General features: G+C 39.5%; 1 protein-coding gene across 8 annotated transcripts in view; it reads right to left on the bottom strand.

Moving 5' to 3' along the window:
* Window positions 1–27,252, bottom strand: part of LOC130918526 (cAMP-specific 3',5'-cyclic phosphodiesterase 4D-like) — a 172,059-nt gene that overhangs the window by 16,721 nt on the left and 128,086 nt on the right. For 5 of the 8 annotated variants that reach the window (XM_057840280.1, XM_057840286.1, XM_057840281.1 and 2 more), the window contains 7 exons: window positions 18,478–18,669; window positions 18,332–18,373; window positions 14,449–14,485; window positions 14,006–14,079; window positions 13,881–13,930; window positions 7,231–7,343; window positions 5,474–5,567 (listed from right to left, as the gene is read on the bottom strand). In XM_057840280.1, the coding sequence (XP_057696263.1) occupies window positions 5,474–5,567; window positions 7,231–7,343; window positions 13,881–13,930; window positions 14,006–14,079; window positions 14,449–14,485; window positions 18,332–18,373; window positions 18,478–18,669 (602 nt within the window). The other 3 variants (XM_057840282.1, XM_057840283.1, XM_057840287.1) reach the window with 2 other exon arrangements.

Below are 27,252 nucleotides of genomic sequence, written 5' to 3'. Positions count from 1 at the left end.
CCACATCATGATGTGTTGACACAAAGAAGGCACGTTTGCTCTATATGTGACTCATCTTCATTCTCTATTCCATGTGCCAATTTAGTCGTAAAATGGGACAGCGATTTTTAGATTAAATCCACGTACGTAAATTACACAGCATTTACAAAGGATGGCTTTTACTAGTAAGTAATGACATCAATATCCGAGCCAAAAAACACGCTCGACATCATAAGGATGTGCAGAATGGGGAGTGCTGGAATCACACAAGTAGATGTGTGGTCCCGCTCACCTCTCTCATAGTGCCTTCTTTTTCTCACAGCAGAAACCATGGTGGTCATCTCCAAGCAGAGCCAGGCTTGACGTCGAGACACCCATATCAAAACATTGTGTGACTGACAGCTTCCTCCTTAATCGTTATAACCGCCATCCTGCTCGCAGGGCTGATGTAGACTGATTTTTCTATTGATGCAACATGCCCTCTAATAATATTGCACCCTGTTGCTATGACAACGCCACACAATGTGTCCGGGAATGCTGTCTGTCACCGCACCCCTTTTTTTTTTAGGGTATGAAAAATCCTCATTCTCAATGTGTGCTTAAAGGGGATGTAGCGCCCTGGGAAAATTTTGATATTCCATCATTTATCCATAAACGCATGCCTTTTGTATTCATATCATGCCACTTCGTGTAATTACACACAAGAAAATGAGAGAAATTTGGCTCGATTGTCAAGCTAAAACGACCGGCGCCCGAGATCTGGCAGATTGTGTGCGTGACGTCACGTCAAGTGAAGAGAGTGCCACCGGCCACTAGGGGGGCAGCGCCTGTCTGCATCAATATAATTCCTTCTAGTGTGGGGAGGATTAGGGGTGTTTTGAGCTGTTTATGCTGATGCATTGTGTTCGTCCTGCACATATTCCAGGTTCCCTCATGAAGAAACACCGCTCGTTGTCAATAAAAGAGAATTCAGAGTTGGCAGTGAGGGCTGTTTCTTCAACAAGAAAAAGGCTCAGTGCTTTAATACTGAATGGCGGCGATGATGGCAGACAATTTCGTTTCTAGTTTCAGCGACGAATCCGACGTAGAAGGACGTAACGAATGTTCATCTAATGGTGACGAGGAGAGTTGCAAAGCTTTAATCGGTGTTATAGGTGACCAATTTGAGCCCAAACGAACGCCAATGCAGCGTAATGAAACGGTCATTGAGGGGAGCAATGACACTGATGAAACATCGGCAGCAGATGGTGTGGGAAACACCAATGATTTGTTTAGCATTTCTTTTTGTGAAGCTGATACACCGTGACTGCAAAATAAAGGAATGCATAGAATAATTATAATTTATTGCGCTATCATAGCTTTTCGCTCTGCCAACAGACACAAATATGAACGGGATCAGAGGATTTGTTCTATATATTTTACGAACGATCATTTATACATGTGTCGAGTCCTGTATCCAAAGGCGTGACATTTTTTTTTATTAATTATAAAAGAGTACTCACTCTGGCCATTTCAAGCTTGGCTGCTCCCTTCTTTGCGTAGCTTTAGCCTCCTTTAGCAGTCATCGTCTCTCTCTTGATATCTCGGGACATTTAGGTGGCTGTGCATCTATGGTCGGCACCGCATCTCCTTTGAGCAGCAATTTTTTAGCAAAACCCGATTTCTCTTGTCCATAGTTCGAGAAGCTTTCAGTTGGAAAATGCGCACCACAGAAAAGCGTGCCGGAGGCTGTGTCTAGAAAATTAGCCCTCTTTGCACGGACGAACTTTACCCATTTTCTGTGTAGTCCAGCTTTTTTTTTCGCGTTCAGGAACTCATGGATACTATATTCCGATAAACAACTATTTGTACACCACATAGCACAGCAGTTTTGAACCATTGTTGTGATGTTTTGGTCAAACAAACCCCAACGCTACTCTCTCGTCGTTAAAAAACAATGGCACCTAGCTCCGCCTCGACTTTCAATCACTTGTCGTGACGTCGCCGCCCCATTCGGCTGTTTCCGGAACACTTTCGGTAGTGTTCGTCATTTTCGATCTATTTTCGATAATTGCTCATTAATGTGATTGATTTTTTTGTTAACTTTATCAATATTTGTTATCTTGGCGCATAACGGTTCTATTGATGTCTCACACCCCCTTTGCCGAAACATCCCCTTTAAGAAGCAATCCTCACAGCTCTCATCTACAGAAAACCTATTAGTTCGATTCCAGATCTGTTCTAGTGTTAATTTCACCATTCACTAATATTTAGTTAAATTAAATAGTCCAGTCAAATCAAACAATTTTCTGCTCTCAGACAGACAAATATAATTGGAGAATACTCTTATATACTTATAGTATTTGCACAATATTGGAATGTATATGTTTTGGTCTTCTTTCCGCTTCTAACAGAGAACGGCTAGAATCTTGAAAAACCTTGCAGCATTGAACACATAACTCGGAACAACACAAGAGAAGAAAAAAAAAAAACAGTATGAAGAAGAATAAAGGTGCACCTAATCTAATGTGCGGAAAGGTTCCATTGATTTTAGGTGAGTATTTAAAGAAATAAAACTGGATTTATTCACTACAGGTATAAAAAAAGCAACAACAAAAAGCTAGTCCATTTTCATTTTCTTACTTGTAAAGCACTTTACAAGGCTATTACAATCTCTCTTACAGCGTAAAATAAAACTCAGTGTTTTCTTGTGCAACAAGTGGAATCGAATGGGAGCCAGGCAAGTGGACCGAGTTCTAGCGGCGACGATGACGAGCGAAGTCGCTCCCGGCAGGATTAAACGGCGACTGGCAGAGGGGATGTGGAAGTCGCGAGGAAAAAAGTGACAAAAAGAGGATGTGGTCATGCTATAAACGTATAGTACTAAACCACAGCAAATGCACAGGTATTCATTTAAATACTACATTGTTAGTATACTGTTCGCTTGATTAAACTCCAAACTACTCACACACACACTCAAATGCACTGTACTCAATGTGATGCGGGATATCAATGGAGACTTCAGAACGAGTGTGTAGCAGCAATGAAGCAAATTTATTTTATTTTCCTTTATTTAATGATATATATCTTTGATACCTCCAAATACTTTCTCCAGCAGTGAGTACACCGCATAGTAAAGACGTACATCCCTAAATGTCCAAATTGAGTACTGCTTGTCATTTTTCCTCCAAAATGTCATGTGACTCTTTACAGGAGTGCTGTCAGCATTGCTGCAGAGATTGAAAAGGTGGGGGATCAGCCTATTAGTGCTCAGACCATACACCGCACTCTACATCAAATTTGTGTGCATGGCTGTCACCCCAGGAGGAAGCCTCTTCTGAAGACAATACACAAGAAAGTCCGCAAACAGTTTGCTGAAGACATGTCAACAAAGCACATGGATTACTGTCTACCGTCTTCAGAAGAGGCTCCCTCCTGGGGTGACAGCCATGCACTTTAGTTTGATGTAGAGTGTGGCGTATGGTCCCAGCACTAACAGGCTGAACACCCCCCCCCCCCACACACACCTCTTCTGCACTCCTGTAACGAGCCACATGACATTTTGGAGGGAAAATGACAAGCAGTACTAAATTTGGACATTTAGGGATGTACGTATTTACTAAGGGGTGTACTCACTTTTGTTGCCAGGGGTTTAGCAGGTTTAGATATTAATGGCTATATTTTGAGTTATTTTGAGGGGAAAATAAATTAACTCAAACTCAATTAAATATATTATATAAGCTGCACACAGACTACTTTTCATTGTGTCAAAGTGTCATTTTGTCAGTTGTCCCATGAAAAGATATACTTAAAGGGTATGAAAACACTAAGGGACTGTGAGATATCAATAGAACCGTTATGTGGCAAGATAACAAATATTAATAAAGTTAACAAAAAAATAAATCGCATTCATGAGCAATTATCGAAAATAGATCGAAAATTACGAATATTTCCGAAAGTATTCCGGAAACAGCCGAATGGGGCGGAGACGTCATAACAAGGAAACAAAAGGTCGAGGCAGGTGCCATTGTTGTTTATCGACGAGAGAGTTGCGTTCGTGTTTCATCAAAAAATCGCTAAAATGGTTCAAACCTGTCATGCTATGTGGTCTACAAATAGCCATTTGTCGCAATGTAGTACCCATGAGTTCCCGAACGCGAGAAAAAGAGCTGGACTACACAGACAATGAGTAAAGTTCGTCAGTGCTAAGAGGGCTAATTTTGCAGACCCAGCCTCCGGCGCGGTTTTATGTGGTGCGCATTTTACACCTGAAAGTTATACGAACTATGGACAAATGAAATCAGGTTTTGCAGAGAAATTGCTGCTGAAAGGAGATGCGGTGCCCACCTACACGCGCAGCCACCTAAATGTCCCGAGATAACAAGAAAGAGGACGATGACTGGCTCTGATGAGACCACCCCACCACCCAAGGCAAAGCAAAGGAGGGAAATGGCCAGAGTGAGTACTCTTTTATAATAAAAAACATATCACGCATTGGATATAGGACTGGACACACGTATAAATTATCGCTCGTAAAATATATAGAACAAATCCTCTAATCCCATTCATATTTGTGTCGGTTTGCAGAGCGAAAACCGATGATAGCACATTAAATGATAATTATTCTATACATTACTTTATTTGCGGTCACGGTGTATCAGCTTTACAAAAAGAAATGCAAAACAAACCATTCGGTGTTTCTGTTGCCGCCGGTGTTTCATCAGTGTTATTGCTCCCCTCAATGATCCTTTCATTAGGCTGCATTGGCTTTCGTTTGGTCTTAAATTGATAACCCAAAACACCAAAGACAGGTTCATAACTCTCCTCGTCACCATTAGAAGAATGTTCGTTATGTCGGATTCGTCGCTGCAACTAGAAACAAAATTGTCCGCCATCATCGCCGCCATTCAGTATTAAGCACTGAGCCGGTTGTTTCCTTATAGTGACGTCACGCACACAATATGCTAGATTTCCGGCATCTCGGGGGAGGGTCGTTTTAGCCTGACAATCGACCTAATTTCTATCATTTTCTTGGTGTTGCGATGTGTGTAATTACACGAAGTGAAATGATATGAATTCAAAAGGCATGCACTGATGGATAAATGATGGAATATTAGCATTTCCCCAGGTGTTGTCATACCCTTTAAATATCTGCAGAAATGCGAGGGGTGTACTCACTTTTGTGATACACTGTAAGCCAGTGGACGCTTCGCCTTGTCGCCAGATCACCTCATCTAGTTCTGCTGTCAGGTGCATCACGCCTTGCTTACATTTTTGTCTATGATTTTTGCTTTCATCCCAGGACCTGTTTCTGCACGCCCCTCCTCGGGTCATCACGCCTGATTCTCCCTTGAGCATTATCTGCCTCTCTCTAGTCTGGATTATTCCAGCTAGACAATAAAAACATTTGTTGTTCACAGCCTGTCGTGTCGTTGCCTGGTCTGGGATCCCCTCCCGTCCGCACTCCCTAACAGTTTATGGTTATTTAGCATTTTTGCTCCGTGTGAAAACTCACCGAGGAAGGTATTGGCAATGAACTCTGACACTTGATTCCCTGAGCGGCTGGTCTCTGACAGTTGAGTCAGTTCTCGGTTTAGCATTCTCTTAAACTGTGTGAACACAGAGAAAAAAAGAAAAATATTAACCAAGCGCTGGTTATTGCAATAATTGTGTCAATATGCACACCAAACTACAGCATATGGAACTAACTAATAGGAAAGCACAATTGGGATTCTGCTACTTGAAACCATAATAAACAGTCAATCATAATTTTTTTTTAGTATATTTGTAAAAAAGATGCAAGATCATTATTATGTCCACCACACTCCGCTATGCTTAATGCTCCATGGGGAAGATGTTTTACACACCTGAAAAGTAATTTCCCACCCAAAACCCCCAAAGTATTCAGCATTTAAGTTGTACCACAGCATAGCAGTTATGTAACAACAATGGCACGTGGAGCAAGAGGGAGGATATCTAGATGACTGAGAATACTGGAATGGTGCAGTGGTAACACAGATACAGTATGTGTGACATAGTCACAGATAAGCATAGATGATAACTTAGCCGCGACAATATTTTCTCTGTACTACCTAGTTTAGTTTAATTGTCTCAATCATTCATTCATGTCCTTCCAAGGGTGATTGTTTTTTTTCCCTGCCTATTCTGTAAAAATGTATATGGCAGATTTTGAACACACATGTTCAGCTCATTCGTTTGTGTTCGTTTGTCCAACAGCCAACTGCAAAGTCTGCACTAATGATCAATATAAACATGTAAACAAAGGACGCTCACCTGTCTGAGTCTCTGGCACAGACAACGCTTGAGGACCAACATAGGCATGCCATGCTGATCTTTCTCATCTTAAAATCCAATCCAATGGGCAGAAAAAGTCATTGCTTGCTCAGTTCCAGCAGGCTCTAACTACTCCCAGCGCAGCTTTACACTCAGCAGGGATGGTTGCAAGAAAAAAAAAGCCCAAGAAAGTAAGTTTCCCAAAACGTGACAGTGATCCAGAGGTTGGGCGAGTTCTCAGAGAAATGAGGGGGGTGGGGGTGTAGAGATGACTGGAAATGTGATGTGTTAAAGGGGAGAATAGGAGCGACTGATGTCGCCCATTCAAGTACTTTCAAAAACTGTCAATGGGAAACATAAAAAAGCTGAGTGAGGTATCTACAGTACGTCCCTCCCCCAGCATACAGAGCGTCTGCTCCTCTCTGTCCAATCAGATTGGCCCCCTTCAGAGGCTGGGCAGAAGAGAGGGAGCTGACTCGCCAACTCAGAAACAGAGGAGGAAAGACGCAGTCAGGGATGGAGTTAACTCTTTCAGTAAAATCTCAGTTTATGAGCTCAAGTGTTTGCACACACGTATACACACTGCCTCTAACTTAAGTCCGACTGGACTGGACTGTGTATCAAAAACATAAGCCGCAGCACACAACATCTGAAAATACTGTTGCCAGAATGACTCTTCCATGAATCTAACCCAGATTACTCTGATGAGCAGTTGCTGTTTTAAATACTATATAAAAATGTTATACTGCTGAAAATTTGTGAATATTTATTTTATTTTTTTGCCATCAGAAGTCTCAAACTCACTTATTAAAAATACATCTTTTCACCAAAAAGCTATTTTTCCCCGATAAAAATAAATCTAAAATAGGTGAAACCAATGTAAATCATAAAGTAGAAAGAAAAAGGTAATCTTTCATTTGACAGTTTCCACATTAACATTGCTAACACCTTATTACTGTAGATGGTCCATATTCTCACCTTATTGGACGCCATCTCGCTGACCGAGTGTCTTGTTTGAAGTGTCTCTAGCTGGTCAAGACACCAGTCTAGCTCCTCCAGAGTCTCCACTGCCAATTTCTGAAAAGGCTCCTCTAAAAGGACAACACAGATCTATCATTAAGAAACCCCAAATACGTGCTTCCTAATTGTTTTGCTGTAAGAAAATGGCTTTAGAACTGCGAGGCTAGGAATAATCTTTGACTGATGTAATAAAGTACTGGTAAAATAAATCATTGAATAATGTCTACAATACAACCAGGACTAAAAGGCACATAAACAGTAAAAACAATATAGTGGAGAAAAACAGGCTTAATGGGCATATGTTACACTTGAACAGTTATTCAGATACCTGCAGCCTAAACAACAGAACAAACAGTGACTTTGTTAACCAAACTCTGAAACTCACTCCAAATCACTACCAAATCCATTAAAAGTCTTTTCAGTATCACTTCTGAACAATTGCTCTGAAAGTAGAGGGTACCCTATAGCGCCCGTCACTGGAGAAAAAAAAAAAAAAGTTGTGTTCAAAATTATTCAACCCCTACTGCAGCATACTGCAGTGTTTCAGTGTGATGTTTATTTTTTTTTTTAACATATTCACACTCAAATCAAATTAAAACTTGACCATTGCATTTTTGTGCTGCACTACACTTAAAGTGTACAATGTAGGATTTGCACTTCAATTATTCATGAAATGGCCCCAATATTTCAATAGATATTAAAGAAACATACAGGAAATACCTTTAAAACGGATCTTAATGGTTAAGCGGAGATTTTCCCATTTTAAAAGATGAATGAGGCGTCGCAAATTTGTTCCTGTTTTGCTTCCGTTTTCATCATCAGCCAATCACGAGACCAGTTTCCAGTCTTCGTCCGGGTTGCCATCACGGTATAATAACCATAAGCCATAAAAAAAAACCTTTTTTCCATTGAACAAGATTTTTATTTAAAAACATATTAGCAAATTGAAACATAAGTATAATTTTAAGTGAAAATAATAATAATTAAAAAAAAAGACAAAATATAAGTGAAATATTCTAAATAAAGGTGCCTAAACCCACAGATAAAGCTCAACGTTACTACTATCAGAAGAAGAAAAAAAATTAAATTATTTTCCATAAAAAGCATGGGTGTATGACTCGTGTTATGTTTACATTATACACACACTCTCTTTTTTCAACATAGACAGTTGCCAGAGAGAAAAAAAACATGTTTTACCACCGCTAGACACACTAAACATTAGAGGTGTGCAAAATTTCCGAATCTTAGATTATTCGCGATTCGGCCGTGGAAGATTCGAGAACGATTCACAAACATCCAAATTCCGATTATTGAAATATGCCAAGTAAAGCAGAAGTACGACACACTCAGCGCGCCGCGCGGTCTTCGGTACGCAATTAGGGACGGAGCGAGAGTAGCTAAACATCATGCTTCTCATTAACCGGCCCCTCGGGTAACGCCAATGCTCAACTCACGGCTCTAGCTCAACTCATGCCACAAGATAAAAAAAAAAACAACAACATACCTGACTGCTGCCGAAAAGCTGCTACAAGCCACATTATGTTACGGTAGATATCATTTATATAGGACTAGATGCATTATAGGTTCGGTATCGTTACCAGCACATCTACAAAAAACTAGATGCGGGCGTTAGTAACGGCCGCCATCTTAAAGCAGTACACTTCCCTGCAAGGCTGTTGTTGCGAACCTTCCAAGCGAACCTAATTAACTTTTTATCTAAAATACTCCTAAATCGGTAAAATATTGATTTGAATCTATCTTTAAAATAGTTTTAAAACTTTTACATGTTGAAAGTAGACAAAAGAGAAATTATGGAATAACAGGAGCAATTTTAACAACTTTAACGGTTGATTCACAACATTAAATTAATTGAAAGTAGTTTAAAGCTGCTGATATAGAATGGGGACTGGAGTTTTTTATTTACTGTTATTTTTGTATACTTGTTTACTGCTATATGTTAACTTGATACTGAAATAGTAGTTTGTTTTAGCCTGAGAGGATTTTTGAACAATTTTGGAACTAATGTACAAAACAAATTAAAAAAAAAAAAAAAAAAAAAAAAAAAGGAGTGGGGTGCATCAATAATCGTTTTATAATCGAATCGGAGCCTCTGAATCGTAATCGTAATCGAATCGTTAGGTGCCCAAAGATTCCCAGCTCTACTAAACATGCTGGAGTAAACTCTCGTAGCTGGTGGAAAATGGTCATGACAGTGTTTACTAACCTTTAATTTTGTATAAATGCAAAATCATAATGGAGGTATTGCCTCCTCGGCAGCCACCCTCCACAAACATGTTTCACATGTCGGTTGGCCCTCCTTCTGTAAGCCACGGCGGTTTGTAACTTTTCTGTAGCCAAAGTATTCCTATATAAGTGATTTCGTTTTCTTCTATGGGGGGAAAAAAGTTCAGGAATTTCACCACCTCCAGCCATCGTGTAGCACAGCTGACTCACTGACACTAAGCAACAACCTGTGGGGGAAGGTTGAACTTTGCAGCTGCAACCCAGGGATTTCTCCCTGCATTTTTGGGACATGAAAAATAACTAATACCCTAGGGACATTATGACGGTAAAATTTTGCGGTTTTGAAACCGTTACGTTTTCATATTATTGAATACCTTGAAACCGGTAATCGGCACATGTCTACTCTGTACGCCCAGTAAACTTTGACAAACAGTCTAAATTATGTCTATTAGTCAAGCAAAAAAACACGTCACAACGAATCTCAAAGGATTCAACACAACAAGAGAAGCAAAACAAGCATATGGATTCATTTGGTGTGGTTGTTCTAGGTTAACATGTGGATCCATTGATTGGAGCAAAGATAAAGTCTGTACACGTGTATATATTTAGTCGGTAATTTAAATTATAATGGATGGAGCAATTGAATCATGTTAGTTGAAGCTGTCAATGCATTACCAAATTATCTAGTTCTTTGCCAGTGGGCTTAAACATTGAAAAAGATCGTCCTCCTTCCCTTTGGTCATGGTGACATAAACTAACTTGGACCTCATATCATGGCTCTTTTAATCGCCATTACTAAATGTTGGCATTATAACATTGAAAACATCTTGCATGAAAATTAAAAATAAGATAACTTCTGCAGAGGACTTGTCGCTTGCCACTTAATGTTCTTTTCCTGCAGGTTCTCCAATGTGAAGCAGTATTCTGCCAACCCGAATGGGGAGGGCATTTTCTGCTAGTGAATATTTTGTTCTAGTTGCAGGACAATTTTTGGCCGTCAATCCTATATTGTGGAACTTTAAGTCCTTATTTAATAGGGGTGCAACGGTTCAGTTAGCCCACAGTTCGGTTTGAACCTCGGTTTTAGGATCACGGTTTCGGTTTGCTTTTTGCATGTTTTTTTTTTTTATTTTTTTTTTTTAAACTGCCTTTATTTTGCTTTTAAGAAAATGAAATAAACATTTAAAATGTAAAAATGTTAGACTGTTGTCTTAGCTCTTTGGCTAGTTTAGTGACTAACTACTGAAATACACACACAGTAGTAAAAAAGTTACTTGGCAAAGCAACTGGTGTTACCTTTCATGTTTTTTTTCCCATTAAAAAAAAAAAAAAAAATATATATATATATATATATATATATATATATATATATATATATATATATATATATATATATATATATATATATATATATATATATATATATATATATTAGGGCTGTCAAAATTATCGCGTTAACGGGCGTTAATTAATTTTTAAAATTAATCACGTTAAAATATTTGACGCAATTAACGCACTAGGCCCGCTCAGACAGATTTAAATGTCAGTACAGTGAAAGGCCACCTTGTTAATTGTGTTTTATGGAGTTTTTCCGCCCTCTGCTGGCGCTTGGGTGTGACTTGCATATGTTATGTGGCGTAATGTCGCCCTCTGCTGGCGATTCAGTGCAGCTGATTATTTGGGTTTCGGCGCGCTTTTCTGACGTAATTATATGTCGACGCGAACTCACACTAATAGACAGTGCTATTCAGACCAGCTAACGTCCGCATCCAGTATTCAGTGGCAGTTCTCATAGCCCCATCACACTGTTTGTGTCTAATACATGCATCGCTTGTGAGTTATATTCCTCCTTTGTTTATATTCATGAGCATTAGATAGTTATTGATGATGTGTATTTGAATTTGTTCACATATATGGTGAAATGCAGTTACATTGTTAGATGCTTGTGAGCTAATTGGCTAGTGCTACTGCCCAAATGGACACGTGTGTGTACATTTTATGTTATTTTGTGATTTATGCAAGTTATTGACACATTGCCTTGTTATTTTCAGTTTTACAAAAATACAAGAAACGTGCTCCTGTCAAAAAGAGATGACTTCAGTAAAGCCCATGCAACTTTACCACACCGTCTGATTTCTTTTTGGAACTTATGTTCGCTATCTGTCAATTTGTGTACTCACACACATTGAGGACAGAATAGGGCTACTAGTTTATTTTTTGATTGAAAATTTTACAAATTTTATTAAAACGAAAACATTAAGAGGCGTTTTAATATAACATTTCTATAACTTGTACTAATATTCATCTTTTAAGAACTACAAGTCTTTCTATCCATGGATCACTTTAACAGAATGTTAATAATGTTAATGACATCTTGTTGATTTATTGTTATAATAAACAAATACAGTCCTTATGTACCGTATGTTGAATGTATATCCATCTTGTCTTATCTTTCCATTCCAACAATAATTTACAGAAAAATATGGCATATTTTATAAATGGTTTGAATTGCGATTAATTGCGATTAATTAATTTTTAAGCTGTAATTAACTCGATTAAAAATTTTAATCGTTTGACAGCCCTAATATATATATATATATATATATATATATATATATATATATATATATATATATATATATATATATATATATATATATATATATATATATACATAGTAACCTTTGCTATGTTTGGAGGTCATTTAATGTTCTGAATCAACTGTTAAAGTTGATAAAAATGCTCCCGTTTTTGCACTAGTTCCCTTCTGTCTACTTTTGACATGTGAAAATTTTAAAACCGTTTCATCATTTAAAGATAGATTCAAGTAAAGATTTTGCCGATTTAGGAGTATTTTAGATAAAGTAACTTAGGTTCACTAGGAAGGTTCACTACAACAGAGCCTTTCTGAGAAGTTTACTGCTCTAAAATGGCGGCTGTTTACTAACGCTACCGAGTCTGTCATTTCGCATGTAGTTCTATATGCATGAGATATCTAGGCGTAGGTTGTAGGCTGTCGGCTACAGTCAGGAAATACTGGAGCCACCTAGCTTAGCATCGCGTTTGCTACAGCGTCACAACAAACACTCTTCCCTCTCCGTGCCTCTGACTTTTCTCGCATCATTCAACCAACTTATTAACGAACGGAGGAAAAAAAACGTAATGCACGAAAAACGTACAGAATTTGAACGTAACATACGGCGTACACATTTAAAAATCAGTGCTCACTTGTACAAATTACGCCGAGACCGTACAACTTGACAGGTATGAATTATAGTGGACCGTCACAGTTAGGTAGTAGCACTCTGTAGCACTGGACGTCCAACTATCAGTGGTCACGGCGAAACTATGTGCTTTAGCGAAGTCATCTTCGATGGCTTTGCGTCCCATTTCATAAATGTCGGGGAATACGTTGTTGGGGAAATATGTCCGCGAGGGAACAATGTAATGCGGGTCAAGCGTTGCAAATAAATTAACGAAGCCCGCCGTGTGTTTTCACTGGTGTCATCTCCGGGGTTGTCCTGCTCTGAGAAAGGTATATCTGTGAGTGATGCCGGCTGAGGTGCCGGAGTCATGTTATAAGTGTTGCTATTAGCATAGGGAACAAGCACTGAGCAATGCTTGCAATTCCCCCCCCCCCCAATATTTTCTCTCTCACCGCATTGTAGTCCACGGGGAAACCGAAATGTTGCCACACCGCAGATTTGAAAGAAGCCAGTGCTTCCTCAAAATTCGGTCTCTCCACTCCTCTGCTCGCCATAGCTTTTTGTTTTCTTTCTTGTTTCACTTTCACTTCGCTCGTAAGTGAGAGAGGGCGTTACTCAGCTTCTATTCCACAAGTGCTTGACAGCTATCGGACATTTACTTGCGGCGGGGCGTGTGTGCTTCACGTCGCACACACAGCTCGACCAATTCATTCCACAAGCGTTCGGAATAAATTAATTGCAAAACTGAAAAGGCGCGGTTCATAAAGGCGTATTGAACCGTACTGGGCGAACCGTACGGTTCGGCTTTGAACCGCAAACCGTTGCACTCCTATTATTAAATCTGTTTATAATTGAGTTTTTAAAAAGTAATAATGTCAGACAAGCTACAACACTATAAACAGTGGGGATTGAATAAATTTGAACATAACTGTGTATAAGTCGCGCATGAGTCTACGCAGCCCTAGCCAAACTATAGAAAAAAAGTGCGATTTAAAGTCGGGAAAATACAGTAATCTGGACACTGTACCTGCCTTACTATTCAATTCAAAGAAAAGGTTTTTACTTTTATCATCATGTTTGTGCAAGGCCAAACATAATTATAGTGCGAAATCACATACAATCCCCATTAGCCTTTTGAAACAACAGCAATGCACTGACCTGTGTGACATGGTTTACACAGGGGTGGCTGGTTACTGCTTGGCGGCCACCTAAAACAAGCAACAATTGGGAAGATTAGGTAGAAAACGACCCACAGGATATTTAGTCTTTTAGCTTGTTCTTACTTGTTTCCAACACGATCTTGCAAATGTGTGAGAACCGCAAAATTACTTCTTACTGTTCGCAGACTGGCAAGAATCTAAAGATACAAACAAATAGAGTGAATGTCCAGCATTGATGGTAAAACAGTATTTCGATTGTAACATGGAATTTTGATTTAGATCATGTTAAAAAATGTATTGAGGTAAGACACTCGATCAGTCACATTCTTTTGGGTCTCATCATCAGCACCATCATCAGTCATAAAACAGCTCAATTGTTTCAAAAGGAAATACCTTAGAACAAAAGCAAAACAGCATTTGGTCTTAAAGCTCTTGTGCAAAAAAACATTGAAATTAAACTTCAATAATAAAAATACTCTGATGTTGAAAGAGAAAGACTTTGGACTTGAATGTCTGTAGCTCAGTTCATTCATGTGTGTTACTGTGTGTTTGGAAATGCTACTAACCTGCGCAAATGGAGTAACGATCATGTCTTCTCCATGCCTGGAAACACAATGAAACGTGGACTTTTTAAGATGCTAATTTGACTTGTGCAAGGTGTTTCTTTTGACTTTGGGGTTAGTGTTCAGTGTGAAGCCATTTGTTAGATCGCTTCAAACAGGTCATATGTTGGTGCATGTACGTGCGTGAATGTGATCTTACGCTAAAGCACGGTAAAGCCTGAGTTATGTTTCTGTGTTGCGGTGACGGCGTACCGACGATGTAGACCCTACGGAGTCAATGAGCATTTGATAGTTCAGCGGCAAGGGAACGCGTTGCTCTCTAATTCACCGCCAAGCCACTAAAGGGGTGTGGCGCTGTGTTTGTACGGTTTTGGGGGAGTCTTGGCCAATTCCTCTAGTTTTCTTCCGGTTGCACAACAATGCCAACGGATATGGAACGCTTGAATGGGGATCTTCAGCTCTTCAGCAACATTGAACAACAAATGTTGATCATACTGTAATGTCCGTAACTAAGCGCGGGTCCTTTAAGAGGCGATCAGACTGGGGAGCGGTGACCTAGCGGGAAGCGAGTGAAAGGAACGGGAGAAAGCGAAAGTTAGTGGTTGCATGTTGCTGCAGGCCGCTATTATTTTGTGACTCCTCTCCTTCTTCCCCCCAATCGTCGCTATTACAATACAAATGTTGAGGCGCAGGCGATGCAGAAGACGGTTGCGGAGGTGGTCTGTCCGACTGTTGATGGCAGTTTACAAATTCTAAAATGTGTAGATACAGTAAGTGCGCTATGTAAGTACTCTCCATTCGCCTTTTTTTAGTTTGAATCAGGCAACTCAACTTTATTTGTCCAAATTTAATGTATAACGGAGAAAGGGTGTGTGTGAGTGTGGTGTGTGTGTCAGATTTTTTGATGATGATTAGACACACATTTAAAATGTAAATGTGAATGAGAATTTTAGAAGATCAAACATCATGTGCCTAAACGTGAAGTTATGTCAGTGACGAAACTATGTGATGTATTATTTGTACCAGTTTTTCGAGTGACTTAATTTAACATTGGCTCCAGGAGCTTGTTTTCATTATTCAAACTACTGTATGTGCAAGGAATAGGTGGGTTTCCATGCATTAGGTTCTGCAACAAATCATGTTTAGAAAGTTCAAGTTTGAAAGTGTTTTAGTCACAGCATGCATGTTTAATTACACAATAAAGGGGAGTTCCATCAATCCTGACTGTACATCCTAGAGCAGGGCGGTAAACCGAAAATTTACCATTACCAAATTCTTCACGATGACAGACGTAATTTTGACCATGTCGGTAAATTCAGTAATTTAATAAAACAAGAAAATATAGTCTTTTCATCCCGCTTTGACTCTGTGTTGTTCATCTATGTTCATTCCCCTTTAAGAAAGCAGACTGTGTGCTTACGTATGGAGTCACGTGGTTTTCAGGAAGCCAAACAAACAGAAGCCCGGTAGGTTAACGCTAGCGGCTAATGCTACAAGTAAACGGGATCGAGTCAGGTTTAAGTTAGCTTCGCCAAACTTTAAACCTGACATTAAGTAAACTCTTGGCGGTTTCCAGACGGGCTTTCACCCCCTGTCCTCCCTGGTGCTCACGATTTCAGGAAAGGATGCTTTCAGTGTTTTCTTCTGGTAGCTAAGCGACAGGCTAACGCTAGCGGCTAACGGTACAAATGAACGTGATGGAGTTGGATAGCGGCTCTAACCTTGTCGAAACGGCTGAAATTAATGAGTGGACTCGGCACGGACTTAATGTACCAATCATTATGTCGCATTATTTGGTATCTCTGTGTGATTTCTCTGAAAGCTTTCATGATGGTAAAGCACTCAGCATAAAGTATAATCCAACAGTTAAGCCTATATATGCAAATTCTTTTTGCAAGCAAAAACTTTGTGGGCAAAACATCGTTTTTGAAGTTCTACAAAACCAGTGCTGGTAAAACAAAACAAAAATGTCAGAACTAATTTTGGAGGTGGAGAAATGTTTGTCTGTAGAAACACATATACAGTGGGGCAAGTAAGTATTTAGTCAACCACTAATTGTGCAAGTTCTCCCACTTGAAAATATTAGGCCTGTCATTGTCAACATCGGTAAACCTCAACCATGAGAGACAGAGTTTTGGAGACTGGCTAGGCCACTCCAGGACCTTGAAATGCTTCTTACGAAGTCACTCCTTTGTTGCCCTGGCTGTGTGTTTGGGATCATTGTCAGGCTGAAACACCCAGCCAGGTCTCATCTTCAATGCCCTTGCTGATGGAAGGAGATTTTCGCTCAAAATCTCTCAATACATGGCCCCATTCATTCCTTCCTTTACACAGATCAGTCGTCCTGGTCCTTTTGCAGGGAAATAAACAGCCCCAAAGCATGATGTTTCCACCCCCATGCTTCACAGTGGGTATGATGTTCTTCGGATGCAATTCAGTATTCTTTCTCCTCCAAACACGAGAACCTGTGTTTCTACCAAAAAGTTCTATTTTGATTTCATCTGACCATAACACATTCTCCCAGTCCTATTCTGGATCATCCAAATGCTCTCTACAGACCGCTGACGGGCCTGGATGTGTACTGGCTTCAGCAGGGGGACACGTCTGGCAGTGCAGGACTTGAGTTCCTGGCGGCACAATGTGTTACTGATAGCAGCCTTTGTTACTGTGGTCCCAGCTCTCTGTAGGTCATTCACTAGGTCCCCCCGTGTGGTTCTGGGATTTTTACTCACCGTTCTTGTTATCGGGGTGAGATCTTGCATGGAGCCCCAGATAGAGGGAGATTTTCAGTGGTCTTGTATGTCTTCCATTTTCTAATAATTGCTCCCACAGTTGATTTCTTTACACCAAGCGCAGATTCAGTCTTCCCAGCCTGGTGCAGGTGTACAATTTTGTCTCTGGTGTCCTTAGACAGCTCTTTGGTCTTGGCCATAGTGGAGTTTGGAGTGTGACTGACTGAGATTGTGGACAGGTGTCTTTTATATCGATAATGAGTTAAAACAGGTGCCATTAATACAGGTAACGAGTGGAGCCTCGTTAGCTCCTGTTAGACCTCGTTAGAAGAAGTTAGACCTCTTTGACAGCCAGAAATCTTGCTTGTTTGTAGGTGACCAAATACTTATTTTCCACTCTAATTTGGAAATAAATTCTTTAAAAATCAAACAATGTGATTTTCTGTTTTTTTTCCCACATTCTGTCGCTCATGGTTGAGGTTTACCCATGTTGACAATTACAGGCCTCTCTAATCTTTTCGAGTAGAACTTGCACAATTGGTGGTTGACTAAAAACTTATTTGCCCCACTGTATATGTAACAAATGTTTAGAGGATTTTCATATATTTGAAATGTGTCTGTGTGTGTGAACATTAATTTTGTACCAATATGGTTTTGCATTACAAAACTTCAGCGCAAGTGCCACCTCTGTGGCTTGTGTGTAGGACTGAACACGCAACTTCAAACTGAATTTACAGGGACGAAACCTTTGCATGGGTACAGATCAAGCATTGGTAAAAATCGTGCCATTAACACCCAATCAGAACATTGCTTACTACCTCATCAGCTAACGACTATGTGGTGAGTTGTTCGTGAACACACTTGTCATCGTGACAGCATATATCGCAAGTGAAACACCTAACTTCTTTAACTGAAACATTAATTTCAAAACACAACTTCTTCCAGTGATTTTAAAAAAAAAATGCTTAATTTCACAACTGTGTGATATAACAACACGATGTCAAATGCATGCTGGGACTGTCCAACAACTTGGCAGTGTTGTTGCGTTTAGAGTTGAGCATCAAAAGCAGCACTCAGGGAACAGTGGGGAGATGCAGTGGATGTAAATCATGGGAAGTACAATATATCACAACAATCTTCACAATTTGTCTCACCGAGGTAGCCAACTGACTTCCCATTGCTTCAATCCCTCTTCCCTTCAAAACCAAGGATCAACATACAAATATTGACGAACAAGGTACCACTTATACCAAATATGGAACCACAGATGGGGATGTTGAATATTTATAAAAACACTCACAAGTCGCTGGCCGTGGACGAGTTTCGTGACATGGTTTTTGGAGAGACATCATAGTCTGAGTCGGAGCGGTAGAGGAAGGACTCACGACGCTGACTGTGAGGAACATTGGATTGTAGGACCAGACCGGAACCCGGGCTGGTCTGGGCATCCAGAGGGCTGCGACCCACCGATAGGCCATTCTCCACATCAAAACTAGAAAAAAAGACACAAAGGTACAGAATGAATTGCATTTAGGGCTGCAGCTATCGAATATTTTAGTAATCGAGTAATCGACTGAAAATTCTATCGATTAATCGAGTAATCGGATAAAACAAATATATTTTTAGGTGAAGAGCAATTATAGATTTACATGACAAAACAAGACATTTTATCATTTTCAGTCAATCAATGTCTTTATTTTTTATGTACCAGTATATACACACACCTAAAAATGCCTTTACGCTTGATAACACACATCACTTAAAAGTTAGGATTTTCCCCCACGTTTTTCAATTGAATTTCTATTTGTGTCAAGCCATTTTTAAGTTCAAGTTAAGGTCCTGATAGGATTTTGAGTTTTTGCACTGTTCAAAATAAATGTATGATACAGGCTGTATTGGAGCACATTAGGGACTAGTGCTACTTGGTGTTTTATCCAGCAATGACTACTGAGCTAAAATTGATAGTTAGCATTATTGAGTTTTTATTTGACACCCTTATCACTCCACAACGCTATGTTATGTTAAAGTACTTGTGACACGAAAAAGCATGTTTATTTCATAATACACGCGGTATTTTATGCTCCTGAATGATATGGACCGCTTGGATGTGTGTGGAAGCGATCGCTATATTTATTTAGTTTTTTGAATCCCGCGCCAGGAAAATGAGTGACTTTCGGCTTCGGTCTCGCATTGAGGAGGAGGGCGCTGTGACGTGTACGGTAGAAGACGTCCTCTTCACGCTACAGTGTACTGTTGTGTATGAGGACGAAGGATTCAGCTGATTTTGCGGATTAATACTTTTATTTTTTGCATCACGCCAGCCAAACGGCTGCAGAAAAATCATTCTGTATGCGGGAGAGGCGTATGCGCCTTTTTGGAGTTTCAAAAGGTTCCCATTCACCGTGGATATTTACTGTGGGACCATTGGACTTACAAGGAAGTGAGTAAACATCTTGTTTTGTATTATGTCAAATACGAATACAGTGATTACAAAGTAAACACTATAAAATTCCTTTAAATAAAGGACTACTTACGTTTGATCATTGATAGGCATGTAAAAAGCTATCCTCACGCTCATTAGCAGTTAGCTGTTAGCACGTTAGCTACACAACAATTCCAGCCACCATCCTCCAGGGAACGAACTGTAAATTGCTCTCCGCCGGGCGGTTTGCCGATCCGCAAAGAAACTCGACAACCGGGTCGTCATGTCAAATAATCCAGGCTAGTTATGTGTGATTTTCCACTTCGAAGACTTTGAAACATCCCTCGGTTCGGGTTAGCATGTCGGCTAGCTGTCACTCCTTCTGGTCTGTTTACATTCTCCGAAGCCGGGGAAGGGAAATGACATATGTCCGATTTAGGTGTCATAAAATATCGTTCGGCAGGTGTGACAGTAAAGGTAAAGTCGACTGTTTTGACCATTATGGAGTAATTTTGCCATGTCGTCTTGAATAAATGGATTTTTATTATTTTATATTCCATTTAGCACAAGTTATTTGTCATGACCATGCCATTTATTTAGCAATTGGGGAAAGTACTTGGGTAAAAAGAATATCCTGTAAAAATATTGAGAGTAGAGAGACTGAAACAATGACATTTTGCAGCTCTCTTCGTCTCATTTTCCTCGTTCTGAACAATTCCCCCTCAATGGGCTGAATAGTAAAACCGATGAGCCTAGTCTACCGATGACGTCATCCACCTGTTGGGGACGCTAAAGCCCTATAATTGTAGGCGTGGCTAACCGGCAGATTAAAAGACTAATTTCTCGTCATCTGCGCTTTGCTAAATTGTTGTATATGGTCGAATCGTCTCAAAATATGATTCTAATTCACATAATAATGCCATTTAAGACTTTTTTTCTGGTGTTGTATGCTCTTTAAAGCCTGTATGTAAGACACGTTAGCCACGCATCGAAAGTGGTTTTAATTGATTGAAACCTAGCCCTCCGCAGGGCTAACGTAAGATGAGCTAGTAGTGACAGTAACGTTAACCTTATATATTAGCGCTTAGCGCTCTTTATTAGCGCTTAGCGCTCTACTGCTTTAAGATGGCGGCTGTTTGCTAACGCTGCCCAGACGCGGCCTAGTCTGTCATTGCGCATCTAGTTCAACATACATGTGATCTCTATGAGACTTACTAGACGCTAGCTGCAACTAATGTAGCATGTGCGGGCTAGTATTTAGCAACGTCGGCGTCGTTTGTAGCGGTTGTCGGCTGCAGTAAGTTTTTTTTTTTGCTTCTTCCTCTACGCACGTGACATCAGCGCGTTGTCCCGCATTAAAAGTAGTCCGAGCAAAACGTGATGCTTAGAGCTGTCAAAATAAACGATTACTCGAGGTGAATAAAACTACTCGGATCAGTTTTTAAACTCGAGTTACTCGAGTTGCTCGAGTATTCGTTTCAGCTCTAATTGCATTGTTTGGTTTTATCCCACCATACATATAGAAAAGGGAAAAAAGTGTAATGATACTAAAGCATTGTAGGTAGCTCAGCTCTCTTGATGGGTTTAAATATGTGAAGCACAAGCAACAAAGCATTGTTACTTTGGATTATCAGAATTTTAACACCGTTCACTTTAGTTCAATGAAAATGGTCACAATGGTGTGTAAAAAATACTTTTACTTAGTGGTTCAGTATGAAATATGGAGGCAAAGGCATGAAACACATTCTGGATCCTTGCAAAATGTTTTTGACCTTGAGACAAGTTGCTTTTCAGAAAGCAATAATACGCACACCTCTTCTCCCCGCTAACTCATTACATCAAGATGACATCAACACTGACGTGAAGCACATTACATAAGTAGCTCTCCTCACTCATCTAACCTCTCTGCACCCTCTACAGCATTATTATCAATTCAACGCATTTAAAAACTGAATATCGTATAACATTATAATATAGTTGTGCATGTTCACTTCTATTAATATTACTCATTATTTAAAGCACTGGTAGCAGTGCAATATGACTGCAGCACACTCAGCAATAACCCTGTTAGAAGGGTATTTGACTGGGGCTACAATAAACATTTTGACAGATTTGGGTATTTTCTCCTTTTGAAATAAAAGCACACACCACCTTTCTCTCCTGCTTGTAACAATAGAAAACACTGCCCTGACAAAGCAATTGAAGGTTCCTAGAGTCTATTCTTAGCACGACCTGTCTACCGTGCTCCACATATAGCAGCGGCTGATAAATGGCTATTGCTATTATGCAACTGATGCTGAATGAACCAGGTCAATTTGCAAAAGAGAGAACAGTAGAGGATGGGGCTCCAGCAAGGCTCTATCCATCACTGTGATGCAGCGCATCATCTCACACCTGATTGGTGTGACGTATCCACTATGGGCGGGGCTTCAGCAGCACTTACCTCAATGATCATACCCTCTACCTAACCTACCCTATTTTCCTCCCCACCCCTGCCTGCTCAGTGAAACTGGCCGTGACGAGGCTTCATCAGAGGAGGCCAATGACGTCAGAAGCTATAAATAGATCTGCCTGGGGAACTGAGGGAGCTGTGAGGGAACTTACGTATGTAGCCCCCAAAAATCCCCTCCACTAATTTATTTTACAGGAATTCTTGCCATATCTAGTAGAGACTGCGTGAATTCATTTTATGTGCATTTTTAACAGGACACTTTTAGGACTCGCAATACTTTGCACAGGAGCACATATTTTTCTGAAAATATAGGTTAAGGTTCATTCTTGCATGCTGGTGTGTTCAACTAAATGACAGATTGCGCCTCTTATTGATAAAAACGTTGTACTACAATAACTTTATTTTCAACTAAATGAATTCCTGCTTACAGCATGTTCAAACGAAAAGCAAACATCCTCAGCCTACGCCTATAGGATTAGTGAACTCTTTCTGTAAATAAATGACTTTATTCATGCTGCAGATTTCCAAACCAGAACTTTTGTGAGTGGATAAGATTAAGTTAGGATCAAGTTAAATGGACTTTTTACGTTCCAGTAATCAAAACTGCCACACTTAAATGTCAGAAAGTTGTTGTTCTGCTGACATTCATGAATGAAAACCACCCATTATGCTGGCAGAAAAAGAGCATAAGAGAAAAAAAGACAGTCTTGCGTCTTGTTCATTCACTTCCATTGCATTCATAACATGTTGACCTTGGTGGTCTTCTACCTCCAGCATTGTTTTCCAGTTCTGACGCAAATGGCAGCCCCCCCACCTTTTTTTTTTTTATTCTTTAAATTGGTTCTTCTCCGCTTTTCTCACACACCCACATCCTAACCTCAGCTTTTGTTTCCAGGATGTACCGTTTGCACTCATTGCCCGGTGCTCCCTTAGTTTACAAGTCTCAAGAATAGTACAAGATTAGGGCTGCAGCTATCGATTATTTTAGTAGTTGATTAATCCATCAACTAATTAGTTCGAATAATTGAGTAATCAGATTAGGAACATTTAATGTGTTGCAAAATAAATTTTAGGAGATGTAAAACAAAGGCTTGCAAAGATTGCACTTTCAAAAGAGCATTAAATGCAAATATAAAATGAAATTCCTAAGAGTTTCTTCAAACTATACAAAATTGCACTCACTTAACAATAAAATACCCGAGCTTAGCCTCAAACGGTCTAAAAAAACACACACACACACAAAAAAAGAAGAAGAATCAGGATCCAAGTACAACAAAAGAGCAATTGGCTAACTTGCATATCAAAAGTCTAGCTAGCTTAAATACAATAAAATGCTGACTTTTTTTTCTCAATGCTCTTAACATATAGTTCATACACACATTCCAACAAAAAAATGGCTAAATATACCAATTAACCAAATTACTAAAGCATAAAAAAAACATTAGCTCAAACAAAAATAATACCTAATGTTGGTCTTAACAGGGAGCAGCTGGATTCAGCCATGTTAAATGAGTTATGTCATATTCACTGTTGCCACTAGAGGTCAGTGTACCCACCCATATCAATACTTTCAAAACAAACCATTACAACGCCACTGTAATTAAACAAATACTCGAAGCAGCAAAATTTGATTCGAAGCTTTTTTCCCCTAATCGAATTACCGTAATTTCCCGAATACAACGCACACTCCCCCCCCCCCACCCCCCCAAAATCAACTTGTAAAATAATGGTGCGCATTATAAACCGGTACATGGATGAGACAGAAATATATATATATATATATATAAACCCATTTTTATTGACACGGCCACGTTGTGTTGAAGAAACGTATGTGGCTATCCGTTGGCGACCATTACGGTAAGTGACGTCACCATTTTGTTTCGGTAATACTTCGCTCTGATCGGCTGAATGATTTCGTCTGTGTTAAAGTCTGCTTTTTTCACTCTTCATAAAGCACAGAATTGTTTTTTGAACTCATTTGAGTCAACGTTTATTCATTCATTATTATCGTTATTATCCGCAACTCGGACCCTAACAAACGTAACAACACAAACTTCCTGTGTGTGTCGTCAACTTTATCTGTCCCTCAGGAAACTCAAACCCAAATAACAATAGTTCCTATTGTTACTGTCGTGTCGACAGCGATGAGCTCTCTCGGATTTCCGACTTACTACGTTCTCACTTTCATTTTACCGTATCAATCCATGGAAGAAACATTTATTCATCATGATGAAACGAGCAAGTTATACAGCAGCCTTTAAAAGAAAAGACACATCTGTTTTGTTTTCTCCTAGATTCTGGTAAGTTGGAGAAGTTATTACCGTAAACATTGTCAGTTTATGGTAATGTTTTGAACTACCAATATGCTATGCTTGAGCTGTGTTTCATCATTAAGTAAAATGAAATTTCTGTATCTGTACACGAGCTCTGTTTTCTTGTATTCTTCTATTTATTGGTGCTAAAATTAGAGTGCGCATTATACACGGGTACAATAATTTCCCCTAAATTTTACAAGTAAATTTGGGGTGCGCATTATACACGGGTGCGCCTTATATTCGGGAAATTACGGTACTTGAGTTAATCGATTAATCATTGCAACACTACACAAGATTTAAGATTTAGTTATTTCCATTCACTTTCCCCCTGATCAATTGCTTGACTATACGATAAAATTAGAGATTGGCCGATTATCAGCCAGGCCGATTATCGGCGTAGATATTTGGAAATTTGACGTATATCGGTATAGTCCTTTTTTTTAAATCTGACCAGCTGATATGAAAAAATAAATTTGCTCATATCGCCTCAGATGCAGCCGCGCCTCTCTCTCCTGGCTGCTGTCCCCAGCACTAGTATTCACTCCGTCCTCTGATTGGTTAAATTTGAAGTTAAAACAAAGTTAAATTATTTCAGTTATATTTAAGTTTTATTTATTGTGAAAAATTGAAGTTATTATCTTAGTTTTTATTTAACTTTACAAGAGGTTCCGGAGTGGCTAAGCAAGCGCGAGTCTATGGCACCTTACTAGCATGGCTAAAAAACACGGGACAGATCTACAAACAGATCCAATATAGTCAAATAAATTCAAAACATAGATCATTGTTCCAAAATATCCATGCACATCCACATATCCAGATTTTCCCAACCTGCCACCAACAACTCTGAGCGAGTCAGTGCTTAACTTAGACCCAGCCCGCAGGTGTACTATCTCATTTATTTATAATTTTTTAAGTTGTCAGAGCCCTTTACATATTCGTTCTTTAAAGCAGAAGTGGGAGGAGGAGACTGGGACCACTATATCGGATAATCGGTGGAAGCAGATATGCAAACTGGTCCATTCTTCTTCAATTTGTGCTAAACATGGTCTATTGCAGTGCAAGGTAGTTTTCAGAGTACATTACACCAACGCTCGTCTCGCAAAAATTTACCCCACTACCACTGACAGCTGCAATAGATGCAAACAATCACCCGCTAACCACACGCATATGTCCTAACCTTGCTGGTTTTTGGCGCCAGATTTTTGACACTCTGGAAAACGTGACTGGCACAAACTTGGCAAACGATGCATGCATAGCACTTTTTGGCTGCCCTCCCCTATCTCCCACTCTACCCGCGCCAACACGACATCTAATCGCTTTCACGACCCTATTAGGGGGACGTCTTATTTTGCTTAAGTGGAAACATGCATCTCCTCCATCATTTAATAGTTGGCTCAAAGAGGTTCTGACTCATTTAAAGTTAGAAAAGATAAGACTCTCAATCTGCGGTAGGGAAGATATCTTTCACGAAACCTGGCAGCCCTTTAGGGACTACATGGATGGATTAATAATCTCCGCAGAATAGCAACCAGACGCCCTGCCCCACCCCCTCCCCTCTTAATTTTATTTTGAGTTTTTTTTTTTTTTCCTCTCTCCATAGCATTCAAGCCTACCTACTTTGCTATGGTACGCTCGAACTGTGCGTTTTGTTTTCCTTGAATTTTATTTTCTTTTTAGATTTCCATTAGTATTATTTTGTTTTTGTGTGTGTGGGTATGTGTGTGAATATGTGTGGTTTGTGTAAAATAGATGAGGACTTGCTCACGATACAGCCAAACATAACTCCTGTTTTGTTTTTGTTTTTTTTCTCATGGCAAAGACAAAGTGTTGTTATCAACCTATCCTTTGTTAATTTTTTTTTCTTTTTTTCCTCCTATCTACATCAAATGTGCCATGAAAAAGACTATCTGATCTGTTATCTTAGATGTGGCTGAGAACTATTAAATCATGTCAATGTATTCCAAAGCTCAAATAAAAAGATGTATACAAAATATCCATGCAGCCAAAACAATGTCACACCAAACTGCCGTAATTCATTTCATTCTGAAGGACCATTTTTTTAAAGATGTGTAATACGACCATAATAGAGAGGAGTGCTTTGGCCACTCGTGCTCACGCTGCATTCGAGAAAAGTGGGAAGTCGAACTTATCCTACTCGGAGGGTAACAGTCGCGACTTCAAAGCGTTCCAAGTAGTGCTGCAACGATTAACTCGAGTATTCGATTAGAAAAAAATATTCAAATTAAATTTTGTTGCTTCGAGTATTCGTTTAATTAAAGTGGAGTTGTAATGGTTTATTTTGAAAGTGTTTGCATTTAGTTTTATTGATTAGTGCGGATACACTGCCTAGTCTGCCCCTTATCACATAGCTGAATCCAACTGCTCCCTGTTAAGACCAACGTAAGCTAAGTTTTTGTTTGAGCTAATGTTTCTTAATGCATTCATAATTTAGTTTATAGGTATATTTAGCAGTTTTTGTGGGAATATGTGAACCATTTGTTAAGAGCATAGTAAAAAAAAAACTAGCATTTTATAGCATTTAAACTAGCGGACTTTTTCTATTTAAGTTGGCCAATTGTTCTTTTGTTGTACTCAGATCCTCATAAAAAAAAAAAATACTGTATATACGGTTTGAGGCCCAGCTAAGGTATTTTAATTGTTCATGTTCCTTATCCGATTACCCAATATTTCGAACTAACTAGTCCATTGATTAATCGACTACTAAAATATACGATAGCTGCAGCCCTAGTTCCAAGCGAATGTAAACAGCAAAGATGGCTGATTGTGACAAGCTGTTTTCTGGGGGGGGGGGGGGGCATCAAAAGACATTTTGACCTCCAGCAAACCTGCCTTCTCGTAAGTGATCAAATATTGGAGTCATTCCAA

The sequence above is a fragment of the Corythoichthys intestinalis genome, chromosome 7 (genome assembly GCF_030265065.1).
Source record: "Corythoichthys intestinalis isolate RoL2023-P3 chromosome 7, ASM3026506v1, whole genome shotgun sequence".
In the NCBI taxonomy this organism is placed as follows: Eukaryota; Metazoa; Chordata; class Actinopteri; order Syngnathiformes; family Syngnathidae; genus Corythoichthys; species Corythoichthys intestinalis.
This window is presented reverse-complemented; position numbering and strand designations above follow the sequence as displayed.